Source organism: Phocoena phocoena, chromosome 2 (genome assembly GCF_963924675.1).
Source record: "Phocoena phocoena chromosome 2, mPhoPho1.1, whole genome shotgun sequence".
NCBI classification, from domain to species: Eukaryota; Metazoa; Chordata; class Mammalia; order Artiodactyla; family Phocoenidae; genus Phocoena; species Phocoena phocoena.
The window spans coordinates 74,166,301-74,180,646 of record NC_089220.1 but is presented as its reverse complement, the minus strand read 5'-3'; the positions used below and the strand labels follow the sequence as shown (position 1 = coordinate 74,180,646).

Below are 14,346 nucleotides of genomic sequence, written 5' to 3'. Positions count from 1 at the left end.
ACTGGCTCTTTTGTCACCAGCAAAAGCTATGAGTGCCCTGTGGAGGCCAGAAGGTTTTGTAAGTCGGGCACAACAAGGGCCAGGCCTCAGTGGTGCAAATGCCGAGGTGCTGTGTACAGCATTGGACGCTAAAATAAAGTATGCAGACAGAGACAGGGCGGCCTGCAAATCAGGCAATTACACCTCTATTTAGCATTCCTCCCCCCCCCCCCCCCAACTCTCTGTGCCTAGCTTGAGGTATTTTCTCTGAAAGCCCTGACCTGGCCTGAGGAAGTCTGCTTGCACCCGGGAGACAGATCTCAGATTCCAGACCGGGAGATCTCTGCCTTCTCTCCGCTTCAGAGGACGCTGTGGCCAACAGGTACCAAAGCTGAGCTGCACCAGTTTGGCAGCAGTGCCTCAGTTAAACACCAGGTGGTAATATTGGCCCAAAATTCAGGACTCGAGGGGCCACTGCGGTCAGGGATCAGGTGAACCAGCAGAGGGCAGCCTCCCACAGCCCTGGCAAGGGCAAGACGCCCGGAAGGAGGAAGAGGAAACATGGCCGAGATGGGGGTCTTGCAGTGCAGTTACAGGGAGAGTGGGCAGGCGGAGAGGACCAGGGCCAGGCCCTTGTCTCAGTGAGGAGGAATTCTGTTCACTCCCTGACGATGAACTAGTGATGATAGTTAAGGCCTTGCATTTTCCGGTGTTATGCTTTTTCAGTCATTGAAACATAACCCTTTTCCTTGCAGACCATTTCCCTGTGAATCAGATAGGAAAGTAAGCAAGATAGACGGTGTACTTATCCTTGCTTTATAAAGGAGGAAAACGAGGCTGAGAGGCGGCCACTCAAGGTCAGGCAAGGCTGTGGCGCTGACGTGGGGGGAAAGGGCAGGGGTCTAGTTCTTAAAACCCCCCGGGGAAGAAGGGCTAGGGAAAGGGGGAGCTGTGTGACTCAGAGAGCTTTCTTTGCCCTCAGTCCGGCACCCTGGGGGAGGGGGAGACTGCGTCAGGAGCGGGCGAGCCGGGGCTGGAGGAAGCCGGGAGGTGTGCAGATAGGCCGGCAGGAAATGAGAACGCTCGGAGCTCGGCCGTGGAGGAGATAAGTGATCTCGGCCCCTCACTTCTCTGGCTGACGTTGCCGCGTTTCTCAGTAACCGGGGCGCTCTGGACGTCTGGTTAGGGAAGGAGGGGGCGCTGGATGGGAAGGGGGTAGGGAGGGCAGTGCTAGTCAAGGGCTGGGGGATTCTTGGGTTGTGCGGAGTTGCGCCGGAGCGGATGGAAGCCCCCCCGCGGTCCCCTGGTCAGCAGGATCATTTTCTCCCTGCAGCTGCTGCTGTATACCTGTGTGCATTAACTGAAACAAAGCCTCTGTAGTATCTTTTTTTTTTTTTTTTTTGCGGTACGCGGGCCTATCACTGTTGTGGCCTCTCCCGTTGCGGAGCACAGGCTCAGCGGCCATGGCTCACCAGCCTAGCCGCTCCGCGGCATGTGGGATATTCCCGGACCGGGGTATGAACCCGTGTCCCCTGCATCGGCAGGCGGACTCTCAACCACTGTGCCACCAGGGAAGCCCAGCCCCTGTAGTATCTTAATGACTTTGTAACAGGCCTCAGTTCAAACACCACCTCCTTCACCAAGTCCTTCCAACAGGGAGGCAGCGAGCATGTCAGATAGAACCTGGCTCAGATCTCCCTGTCACCTACCACTCGGTGACCTTGGGCCAGTTACTTAATCTCACTTGTAAAATGGCAGTAGTAATGCCTACTTTGTCGGTTGTTTAATTAAACTTTGAATAAGATAATGTATGGAAAGCAAGTGGTCTCAGCCAAGTCAGTCTCCTTCCGGCCCTCTGACTGCCTCCCTGCGGGTTTATCTGTGTCTCCTGAGTGACACGCTACCTGCAGCTTTGTCTGAAGCCTCAACTGGACAGGCGTTTTTGCACGTAGGTCCCAGGCACTGCGCAGGGTGGGTCCAGCCCTGCCTGCAGACGCGCACAGCCCAGCAGAGTGGGCAGTGATCTGTGATGTGCACACATACGTGCCATGTGCATTCTTATCTTCTTTCCCCCAAGACTATTTGCTCCTTAAAGGTAGGTCAGATACTTTTTCAGCTAGGGTGACCACATTGCCTGAACTAAAATTAAGGACAGGTGTGTTGACATATACGCGTGTTCTTACGGAGACAGTGACGCAAGATATTTGAAGTCTGTGCTGACTTGGAAAATTCAAGAGTAAGTTTGCTATTCCCACAGCATATAGCAAAATCCTGGATACAATGGTTAGAGAAATATTTATTGTTCGACTACATTAATAAATGAATGCATAAGCAGCTGTGATTTCAGTGACCTCCAAAGGCTCCCAAACTCCCCCAGATCAGAGCGTCTGAAATTCCTCACATTAAAGTGACTGACAGGGTTAAGACAGATTAAAGGCCCAGGTTAAAAATAAATGCATGTTGCCTAGGAAGAGACCCACATTTGCCCTTTTGAGCAGGTTGAAAAGATCAGCAAGTGTCACCTTACAAAAGAGAGGGGGCCCCCAGGGACAGGTGTCTCCAGGGACTGAGAAAGGTTGGGGAGGGCTGGACTTGCTGGAATGGGGTGACATGAGGAAGCCTCTGGGAGCCTGGGGAAAGGAAAAGTGTGTGTTGGGGAACTGAGGGAATCCCCAAGGGGGATGTGAAGCTTGGAGAAGGGCCTCTTGCACAAGACTGGCCTCTGCCCAGTTTGCTCTGACTCTTTTGGGACAGCCATGGGCTGGGAGATTCAGGAACCCTTTGAGATTAGATTCATTCAGTCTTCTTTTTTCATCCCTCTAAAAGTGTTAAATAGGTTAACTGACTTGCCCAAGGACACACAGCTGTTTGGTGGCTGGGCTGGGTCTCAGAGCCAAGTGTCTGTGCCCCTGTGAATAGCAAGCCTCCAGCCTCAGTCTAGAACGCCAGCCGCAAAACAGGCGTGTTGGGGCCAGGCTGAGACTGGGAGTGGAGGCATCTTGCCTGCCAGTGTCCTCACAGTGTTCCAGATGGTGAAGGGTGAGGTCTTAACACACCCCTCACCCGCCCTGCCCCCCGGCCCTGCCTCCTCTGCATGTCTGTCAGCAGTGCTGGCTCTGGAATGATGCTGTCTCAGGACAGGCAGCCGGGAGGGCTGCCCACAAAGGAGGGACTCCAAGCAAGGACTAATCCTGTCAACTTCCTCCAGCAATTAACCCAGAGCGCCAGGAGGTACTTGTCCTTACCTTAACTGCTTCCTCCTCTTCCCTGATCCCTCAGCCCTCCTAGTCTTTCACTCAGCTGAGTGGACTCCACCTCACCTCCCAGTCCCTCCCATCAAGCCCCTGGCATCCAGCTGGGTGCTCTCCTAACTGCCTAAACCCCCCCCACCCTCACTGGGGTCTCTCCACAGGCTCAGCCTGTCCCTTCCTGATGCCTTCGCCTCTCTCCACTCAGCTTGGTGCTGTCTCTCTGTCGCCCATGTTCCCACCCTGGGTAGGGATGAGTTTCTTCTTCCCAGATAGTTTGCAGGCTCTCAGCACAATACATAGGCAGGATCTTAACACTCGTGACTTCACAGAAGCAATGAGAAAGTTTTCGGTTCAAAACGAGAGGGAGCTGTTAAAACGCACTGGCACTGGGCCCTGGGACAGCTCGAAGCTATGGAGCGCAAGGACTTTCAGGAATGCCATCCTGGAAGGAACCTGGCAACCAAAGACCTCCCTCCTGACAGGGACAGGAAGTGCCTGGAGACTCTGTCTTGGAAGGTCATTGAATTATTAACACCACCAACTTCATTTCCATTTAAAATTTTATTACATCAACAGAAAAAAAAAAAAACCCTCACAAAACAAAACACACAACTAAAACCTAAACCAACTCAAAGACAGAAGATTATTATCCAGCTATAACTAAAACCCTCCCCGAAAAAAAAAAGAACAAAACCTTAAAAATCCAAAAGAAATATAAATGCCAGCTTCAAAAATATGTATCCAAAAAGTAAGGCATCCACTTTACAAAAAAACAATAATTGAAGGTTGGAGGAATGAGAAGAGGGAACAAGAGGATGGTCCCCTGACCCTCCAGGGGCCAGCCCCAGTCTGCCTGGAGTCCACTCTGAAGGGACCACAACTCGGACCAAACCCGCATCTTACCAATGCAGGCTCAAGCAGGCTGGGTGGGAAGCTGGGAGACCCAAGTAGGCCAGGAGGACTCCCCAGGTTTTCCAGTTTCAGCAGACAGGATAGGGAGTTGGGGGAAGGGGGGGGGACTCCTGCTTGGGATAAAAGAATCCCAGTCCTTAGCACAACAGGTGTGGCTAGGAGGCTGCAAGGGCCCAGGGCAAACACCAGCACCTTCTTTGGAGCACAGGGAATGGCAGCTTCCTGCCTGCAGGACAGGATGGCCACAAGTCTGCAAACCATAGAGAACGGGCTTTTCTGAGAGCCTCCAAAGTGGGTACCTTCTGCCACTGTCGTCTCATCCTGTCCTGGAGGCTGTCCAGACAGGACAGTGGTGTGAGCAGAAAGGAGGGAGGGGTGATCTGAGTTGGGGGAGGAAATGGCCTTCAGAATACACTTTCTCCCCAAACAGTCTCTGAGGTGATGGGATGGGTACCTCTGGGAAGATGGGAAATAGCCCTCCCTCCCTGGAAGGCTTTTCATGCCAGGTCTGACCAGAGGGCTGGAAATAAGGGGGTATTTTTAGGTCCAGTTCTTGGATGGGAGGTGACTTAAGGCTGATTTGGCTCGACTTTCAGGCATGAAGGGCTTGGGGAGCCTTCACACCCCAGGAGCCAAAGTCCAGAGAGGAGGAGAAGGGCAAGATGGGGGTGCCGGCAGAGCTGGCTGCCTGGGGCTGTGTTGGAGCGTCACTGCGGGGGTAACAGGATGGCAGGCTCCTTCCCATGGGGGTGGGAGGGAGGAAGAGAGGAGCTGCTTTGTCATTAGGAGAGAAATGTCTGCTACATTGGAAATAAGCAGCTTTCTGGCTTCAGGAAGCTTTGGCACTGAGTTGGGGGGAGGAGGCAGGGGCAAGGCTGGGTTTCTACAATCTGAGCCTTTCCCAATCTGTTCCACAGGCCCGGCCGGGGTTAGGGGAGGGGGCAGTCCTCCTGCACATTGGTCCTTAGGTCAGTGGGGAGATGCTGTCCTGACAGGAACCTCACTCTGCACAGAAGGCCCAGGCTGTTGGGGGGGAGGGGGGAGCAGGGGGAGGGGGGGCAGAGGGAAGCATCACCTCTGATGTCTTCGGTCACTGGTGAAGGGAGGGGGATTTGGGTCTCTTCAGCTGACCTTTAATGGTGACAGATTTGCTCGAGTCTGTCCCCAAGTGACTCACTGTTGCTGCCACTTCTGTTGGAGCTGAGGCCTCCCTCGGGCTCAGGAACGGGGAGGGAAGGCAGCCCTGAACTCAGGTTCCTGAGGAAGCGACTAAGGGTGTGGGTCCAGGAGGGAGGGCCGTGTAGGGCACCCCTGGAAGCTCCACTGCTTTAGACACAGGCCTTGGGGGTGAGAGGAGGCTGGATCTTTGGGTACAAATGTCAGTATCTTTGTTTATAGTTTCTCACCACCCACACCCAGGTCCTGCCCCTGCATGACAGAGGCAGAGGGGTATGTGTGTGTTTGGGGGACCCAGGCAGGGCAGGAGGGCAGAGAGGGGGATGAAGGAGGAGGGAAGCAGCTGAGAGGGGAGGGTGTTCCTCAGGGCTCCTCTGCATCCTTGTCCTTGGGGGCAGTGGGCTGCCGCTGCTCCTGCATGTCTTCCTGTAGCTCCTCTGTCCCTGAGTCCTCCTCCACCTTGGGGTACACAACCATACACATCTTCTGGCTCACCAGGGTCAGCAACTCTGCAGGAGGAGGCCACATAGAAACCAGATCAGCGCTGAGTGTCCAACCAACATGGCCAGCCAGACCAGGGCCCTTCCCAGCTCTCCTGCCGCAGCGTTTGGCCTCAGCTGAGCCACCAGCGCCGCGAGGGGACTCCCTCTCCAGGAGACGGTCACCTCACCTACCTCCTCCGTCTCTGGGCAGCCTTTTTGCTGGCCGCTCCTACTCCTCAAGGCTCCATGCCCACCGCCCGCCAATTCTAGGGTGTCCCCTGGTCTCCACGCAGCCCAGGGCAGCTGCTATAGGATGGCCACTCTGGCAGGCCTAAGGTCTGTGCGGAAATATTCGCTGTTCTCCTCTCCTCAGAGGTCTCTGGGGAGGCACCTGGCCTCTCCCGTCCCGACCCTTTCTCCAGTGCTCTACGGCCCCACCTCCCGATCCTGGTGGGGTTCCCCAACCAGACTGCTGACCACTGTCTTCCAGACCAGGGGGCCCTCTAGCCACTCAGAATCTTCAACAACTTACCAATGAACTTATTGAAACACCTGGGCTTGTGTTGCCAGTAAACACCCAAGAAATAGACAGGCACCCCTGTCAGCATGATGGCCAGGCCGGTGCCACACACCACGGGCTCCGACCACAGGCTGAAGACCAGCAGGAAGGCCCAGAACAGCAAGTAGACGATGGGGAACAGCAGGCTGACCTGTGGATCAGAGGCACCGTTACCTGCATGGATGCTACGCCCCCCGACATCAGGGCACCTTCCCCCTTCTTCACCCACAGGGAAGCGCTTGGAGGGCACAGCTGGGTTTCACTCAGCTCTGTGGCTCCCACACCCCGAGCCCTGATGGGGCAAGTGCTGTGTCAGGAGACACTGGCGAACGTCGGCAGTGGGACAGTTAAGAGGGGTGGGGGGGCCTAGGGAGGGGACAATTCTCATTGTCCTCCGAGGTGGGATCAAACAAGGCCTCATCATCCAGCTGTGTGCCTGTAGCAGCCAGAGAAGCCCATATAGGTGGATGAGCTTGCTGGTATATTGATATATGCTTGCTGAGGTCCTCGGGAGAAGGAGAGCAGGAGAAATGAGTGAGGGGCAAGAAGGAGAGGACCTGTCAGTCAGGCTCCCCTCCCCCGGCTGGCAGGATGTGGCAAATGTCCCTCCCTCTCACCAGGGACAGTCCCAATTTGTTTCAAGCAGTTTCTGCCAAGACGAGAGAAATCAGGAAACCTAGTGTGGCATAAGGCAGTCCGGGGCCTTATTTACTTCAGGAAGAAGCAAACTCTGTGGGCTCCACCCGCTCTTGTGACCACAGGTGGGAGTCCCCTGTAGAGTCTTCAAGACTCTAGACTCATCTGCCTTTCTCCTCTTGTCCTCTCCTCTTAGAGGGTATGCATATGGTAGGGAGATGGGTTATTCTACTTCCTCTTCTCTCTAGCAGGCTTTCTAACAGTGGTAGGAAAGTGGCAGAGAGATTTCGGGAGACTTCGACTCCTCAGCTGGCAGAATCTTCTAGAAAGAAGCATCTAGTCTGTGTTTCCAGAATAGGATTGTTCAGATAGCTCAGGGATATACCCTAGTTTTCTAATTTGCAGGAGAACCCATAGCACTCTGGCATATGTTGTTCTGAGCACTCCCATCTGTTCCTATCACAAATTTATTCCTGGTACAATCGAGAGTTTCACCAGGCACCCTACTACGTGCAGGGCCATAGTAGTTTAAAAAGGGAGGATCACGGAAGGCTGGAGTGGACTGGGAAGCTTCAAGGAAGAGAGGTCCTTGAGTGCGGAAAATGGTTAAAATTTGGAGAGGCAGATGGGAGAAGGAAACTCATTCCGGGATGAGACGGAGAGATTGCATGAGTGAACCCAGCTACCTGGAGGGACGAGTAGGAGACTGGTCAGGTTAGAAGGTCGAGGGAAAATCAGCTGACTCTCTAAAGACTTAGAGCCATAGGAAAAAAAGGAATGACAGGATGGAAGTATCACTTCATCTAACCTATTCCTCCAGCTGCAGTTTGCTCTGGTCCTGTCCCCTGTGGAGAATGGAAAGGCTGCCCCATTCACACATGGCCTTTGCTTCCCAGAGGGTCTCCCACACTCATGGAGATGATGAGCTGCGGTCAGCAGCGAGAACAAGGTGATGTAAAAATCTGAGCTTAGTTAGAACCAGTGGAGGAGGGGGAGGGGCCCCAAAGGGAGGTTCTCGCACCTTGATGGGGCGGGGGATGTCTGGCTTCTTCCACCGAAGAACTATCTGTCCAGCAATTGTGACGCCGTAGAAGAAGTAGTTGATGAAGCCCACATAGTTGATGAGTGTGTACATGTCGCTGGTGACAAGCATCAGCAGGGTGGAGATGCACTGGGGGGAGTGGGAGAAGCTCATCGGTGATCAGAAAGGCATTAGGAGACTGGAGGAGCTGTTTACTGGTCGGGGCTGTTCCCCTGCCTCTAGGCAGACGATGCCATTTTATAGCGGATCTCTCAAAATGGAGACTTTACAACCTCTCCTAGAAACCCAGGTCATTGTTAACACTTTCAACACCAGGAAGTTCTTTCTCACCACATGGGTGATAATCAAAACATTTAACCACAGATACAGCAGGTACAGCATGGGCACTAACCAATCAGAACAGATACTGGCTGTAAACAACTGGACTGGCCACACTGGTGGCAGCCGGCCCTATGCCACCCTGGTCTCATTTATATTTCTTCCTTGGTTGAAGCTCAAGCTAATTTTGTTTTTTTAATCCCTTAGGGAAGGTTGTTAACTGCAGATTAAGGCTTTATTCTTGCCCTCATCCTCTTTTCCTGGTTGAGTCATCTAATTTATTTTTCTTCCTTCCTTTTCATTTTTTTTTTTTAAAAAAAATCATAAACAGTTATATAGCACTTCTTAAGTGTCAGGTTCTTTCTTTAGCATTCTACAAATATTAACTCATGTAACCTTCATAATGTCCCTGTGACGTTTTCTTGATAGAATTCACTTTCTAACTTCAAAATCATCTCAGTGGCTCTCTCGGAACCATGTTCTTTCCCTCTGCTAATTTGTTTCAGGCCAACAGAAGGCTCGGTTCTCCTGTAAGATCTGATGGTGGAAATAATCGGGAAGATTTTAAGAGATGAAAAAGCCAGATTCTTACTGTACTTGCCCTGCAGTCATAGGCCTGCACCATTGGCTTAAACTGAAAAAAGTTTGTGGCTAACTGGGAGCATTGAGTCTTCTCCAGTTGCCTTTCACCACTAACCAACCAGGATGACCTTCTTCCTGTATCTGAACATTCTGAGATTCCCCCTCATGTTGTACAGCGAATGCCCTTCACTCCTGAGAGCTCTACTGCCCTGGTCTAACTGCTTCTCTGGTGAATCAAAGTCATTTTTGATATTTTAGTCAGGATCCAGAAAGAAAAAAAAATAACCCCGAAGACTCATCAGGAACAAGTCTTTGCTCCTTCTGTTTGCTCTCTCTAAATGCTTCTACTCCGGGTTAATTCCACCTCCATTTACCACCATTTACCATTTACCCCTCCCATCCCTAGTTTCCTTTTCTCCATTTTCGGTTTACCAGTTTACCAGTCTTCCTTTATGATTTTTCTTATTTGGTGTACCCTGAGACCAAATTTGTTTCAGTGATGTTTCCCAAGAGCCTGGCAGAGCCTCCTTGAGCAGGAAGGTTGATGGGGAGGGCTGGGAGTGTGCAGTGATCAGCCAGGAGCAGAGGCCCAAAGCTACTACCCAGTGGGTAACAGGTGCAGGGGGAGCCAAGAAAGAAGTTTCTTTGTGAGGTTGTAAAATCTTGAAGCAGCCACTTCACTCTGACCCAAAAGTATGGGAGAATGAAATGAGCCAGCCTGGGAACCTTAAGGTATTTCAGGACCCAGGGTCTTTCCTTGCTATATCTCTTGATGTTAATCAGGCCCATGTGAACCATTTGCCAGATTATTTAAGGCCCAGAGAAACCTAGGAGCACAAGGGTGACAGGGGCGTGTGTGGGAACTGTGAACTCCCAGCTCAAAGCAGCACAAAGAGGGAGGGTGTGTGTAGGGCTGGCAGAGGGAGGGAACCTTACTGTGAAAAGCAAGGCTGGGATTGGGGTGCAGCGCTTCACGTGGATCATGGCCAACACACTGGGAAGGTGGCCCTCCCTGGCTCCAGCAAAGAACAGCCTGGCAGAGAGAAAAGCAGGTCAGCCTGCGATGGCCCATGGACCATCCCAGGATGCTTCCTCCCTAGTCCGGCTCCCTTATCCATGCCCACCTCTGCCCACACAGGAGCATCCCCCCTCCAGCCAGGTACCTGCCTTCTCGTGCACACCTTCCAGCCCACTAGTCAAATGACCCACGTTCACAAGGCAGGTGCAGGCAAACCAGAGGCAGTCAGTGGATAAGTGGATGGATTCTGGAGTGTGGAGACCCTGAGTGTGGTCTGGGTGGCTTGGGGTTACTGATGGCTGTGCTGTCACTCTGTGGGTCTCTCACAAAACCTGGAGTGCTGTAGGAGTAGCCTCTCTCCTTTGCCTAAAGCTTTAATCCCTTTAAAAACGTGCCTCCTTCCTCCTCAAGGGATATAGGTTCTTTGAGACATGGGGACTAAACTGTACATGAAAAGCCTTAAAAACATGCCTATCCTACTCAGGAAGTGGCTGCCTTTGTGGGGTGGGGAATGGGTGGTAGACCAGGAAGGGACACGTGAGAACTTGGGGGATGTGTGGAAATGTTCTATATCTTGTTTTGAGTGGTAGTTACATGGTTGTCTACAATCATCAAAACTCATCAACCTGAACACTTACGATCTGTGTATTTTATTGTATGTAAATTATACCTGAACATTTATATCCTTAAGCTACTTATTCTATTCTCCCCCAAAATCCTGAAGAAATGAATAGAGTTAGTGAAAGGTGTACATACAAAGATATTGTGATGGTAAAAAAGATTGGAAATACCCTAAATGCCATAAAGTAGATGATTACATAAATTATGGTATATCTATAAAATAGAATATTATGCATACATAATGCTTTTGAAAAAAAATTGATTGTGTGAGAATATGCTCACAATATAACATTAAATGAAAAAAGCAAGATAGAAAACTGTACGATTCCATGCAGTATGATTCCTATTAACTAAGATATTATTTACAGGCATGTAAAAACATTAAAATATCAACCAATTACCTCTGGGTGGTAGAATTATGAGTAAATTAAATTTTCTTTCTTAGATTTTATAAATTAAAAATTTTTTTAAATAGACAGGAAACTTATAATTAGAATAAACTTTTTTGTTTGTTTGTTTTTTGGCTGCACTGCGTGGCGGCTTGTAGGATCTTAGTTCCCCAACCAGGGATCGAACCCGGGCCCTCAGCAGTGAAAGCACGGAGTGCTAACCACTGGACTGCCAGGGAATTCCCCAAAAATTATTTTTTAAGTTAAAAAAATTAAAATTTTATTTTGAGATAATCATAGATTCACATGCAGTTGTAAGAAATAATGCAGAGCGACCCTGTGTATCCTTCACCCAGTTCTCCCATTGGTAACATAGTGCAAAACTATACTACTATATCACGACCAGGATATTGATGTTTATAAATTATTTTTAAAAAGAGAAATTTTAACATAAAGAGCAGCCTTCTTCTTCTTTCCTCTCCTAAGAAAAAGAGAGAATACTGTAAGCTGTTATTAGGAAGTTAGGCCACTTTCCATTGGAAATTAGGCCACTTTTCCTTTTCTCTAGGACTTTGTAGGGAAAGGAGCACCTAAGCATTGAGAGGAAGGGGATGGTGTGATGGGGACAGAAAGGAACAGAATCAGCACACTGGGGGGTCTGAAGAGAACTGTCACTTTGTGATTTGTGTATGGGGGAGAGTGGAGCGGCTCCTCAGAAGCATGGGAGTCGATTATGGTCCCAAGTACCCATATGTACACCACCAGTTGCCATCATCAACTACCTCGTCCTGTGTCACTAGTTTCATGCAGCCACATGACATCGCCCCTCTGCAGTGCAGCCTCATGCACCCAATGGAGCCCCAGGTGCTCTGTGGGCCTCACCATGCACATAACCAGGGTCCCAAGTTCACATCCCTCCTCCACATGCAGCCAGGACCAAGTGGAGCTGGCAGGTCCAACAGCATTGGCAAGTCAAGTTCACAAGAGACAATCCTTGCCCAGCTAGCCGACCACAGAGGAGACATGACATTAAGCGTGACACACACGCACACACGCTCCTACTCCTCGGGAAGGATCATCCTCTCCATACCCCCAAACAAAATAGTAAGAGAGAGAAGGAGGGAAGGAGGCAGGAAGGGAGGAAGGGAGGAAGAGAGGAGGGAAAGAGGGAGGGATGGAGCAAGGAAGAAAAGGAGGGAGGGAGGGAGGGAGGGGGGAAGGGAGGGAGGAAGAAAGGAAGGATGGAAGGAACTGGAAAGATGAGTTGAGGAGGCCTGCCGGGTGAGCTGTGCCTCTGAATCCGAGGCCGAGCGCACTGGGCCGCCGCCTCCCGCATGCACACATAGCTGGACCACATGCACGCAGACCGCTGCTCGGCCTACCCGAGGGACAAACCCCACTCTAAAGCGACTGGAGCCAGTCACTCTCCTTCAATAGATCCCAGAGAGCCTCATGGGTCACTGCTCTTCCACCGCTTGCCCTCGGCTGGGGCCTCCAGGTGGTCACTGCTCCTGTGTAACACGCACACGAGGTTGCCGTGGGTGAGTGTCGGAGGGTCCTGGGGTATGGGGAATGCCCACACTCCCTCTTTCTTGCCCTGGGTCCTGAAAACATGACACTCCCTTGTCATTTCACAGGAACTCCTCCCTAATGTGACGTTGGCTTTGGAAGCAGCTGAATTCGGGGGCTCACTGCTTTTGCTGTATCTTTTGAGTAGGACTGTGCCCTTGGAGGAGGGGGCTTTCTAAGAACCCTGGGAGGACCCTTTGGACCACATCAATGGAAATCATCCAGCATCTGCCAGCCTCAACCGCCCATTCTGGAGACAGCAAAAAGGGACATTAAGAAGGGGGCAGACGTCCGGATGTGTGCAGGCGGGGGCTGGCGACTCCTGGGCCCATTCACGCTTTGGGCTTTCCTGAGTGTTTGGGGTAGAGGACGTGGCTTTGGACAAATGCCTTCCTTCCGTTCTTCCCCACCCATCTCACTTCACACTCCTACCCGGTCTCATGGGTGGCCACACAAGGGCCTCCTACAGCCACCTGTCAGTTTAACAGGGAGGAGCCTGCACCCTCAGGGCACTCAGAGATGAGCCCATTCGATCTGCAATCTGGGCCCAGGACTTTCATGAGAGGCCAGCCAGAGGCCCCAGGCACGAGTCCGTCCCTGGTCCCTTTCAGAGTGGGGTTCCTTTCCAGCCAGCACAGCCTGCTTCCAGGCAAGTGGGAAAGGGGCTCTGGGGCTGCAGGCAAGGCACTGTTCTGTTGCCAAGCACACAGCCTGGGGACTCCTCGGCCCTCTGCTCCTCTGGACGTGAGGTGGGATGGTGCTTCTTGCCACCGCAGCTAAAGCCACACACGTCGTGCGTCACCACACGAGCAGCACAGGTTCCTCCGTGTCCACACAGACACACACACACGCCCTCGTGTGAGCAATCACCCCCTGCAAGGTCACCACCCAGATGCCCATACAGAACCCCGCTGACGGAGACAAGCCCCCCCACATATACACAGAGCAATATGCACAGCAGAGTGGCCTCTGGCCCAGGAAGGGCCTGGACGGCACTCACCGGGAGGAGGTGAAGAGGGACCCATTGACTCCTCCAAATGTGGACAGGGCGACGGAAATGGGCATGATCCAGGCCATGACCCCTAGGAGCTTCTCTCCAAAAGTCTGGGAGAGAAAACAAGGGGGTGAGCATAAAAGGAGAGGTCACAGCCTCCCACCTGCGTGTCACTGCTGGGAATGTTCCCACCCAAACCCACCCCTGCTGAAGTCTTTGAGAGGAGGGACCACAGCTTCCCTGCCCCAGCCCCTCCTGCACCCCTACTTCCCTTGGTGATGACTATACAGTGGGGATTCAGTAACGTTTGGGACTGACTAACTAATGAATGAGACTGTGTATGGCGGTGATAATAACAATAAACAACTAACATTTGCTATCCTTGTTTTATGGATAATGAAATTGAGGCACAAAGCAATTAAACAGTTTGCCTAAGATCACACACGCAGGAAGTGGAGGGCCAGGACTGGAAACCAGCTGTGTGAGTCCAGGCCTCGCGTACATTATACTAGAGCCACTCAGGCAGGATGGGTTTCAAATCTTAGCCCAACATTTAGGAGCTGTGAGACCTTGAGCAAAGTTCTTAATCTTTGAGCCTCAGTTTTCCCATCTGTAAAACAGAGATAAATCCTAATTCATAGAAACAGAAGATATTGTGGGGGGGGGGGAGTGATAAGAACAAACCACTACGTAGGCCAAGAAATAAAAGGTGGTGAAGCTATAGACTAGTCTTCATGTATTGAAAGGATATAGGGACTTCCCTGGTGGCGCAGTGATTAGGAATCCGCCTGCCAATGCAGGGGACACGGGTTCGATCT

At 51.7% G+C, this 14,346-nt stretch overlaps 1 protein-coding gene across 1 annotated transcript in view; it reads right to left on the bottom strand.

Moving 5' to 3' along the window:
- Window positions 1-3,772: 3,772 nt before the first annotated feature.
- SLC7A8 (solute carrier family 7 member 8) overlaps window positions 3,773-14,346 on the bottom strand; it is a 55,115-nt gene continuing 44,541 nt past the window's right edge. Inside the window, exons 7-11 of the mRNA XM_065871051.1 lie at window positions 13,535-13,638; window positions 9,874-9,970; window positions 8,017-8,166; window positions 6,333-6,510; window positions 3,773-5,827 (exon numbers count right to left, since the gene is read on the bottom strand). Coding sequence (XP_065727123.1) covers window positions 5,682-5,827; window positions 6,333-6,510; window positions 8,017-8,166; window positions 9,874-9,970; window positions 13,535-13,638 — 675 coding nt within the window. The 3' untranslated portion in view covers window positions 3,773-5,681. The remainder of the gene's footprint in view (window positions 5,828-6,332; window positions 6,511-8,016; window positions 8,167-9,873; window positions 9,971-13,534; window positions 13,639-14,346) is intronic.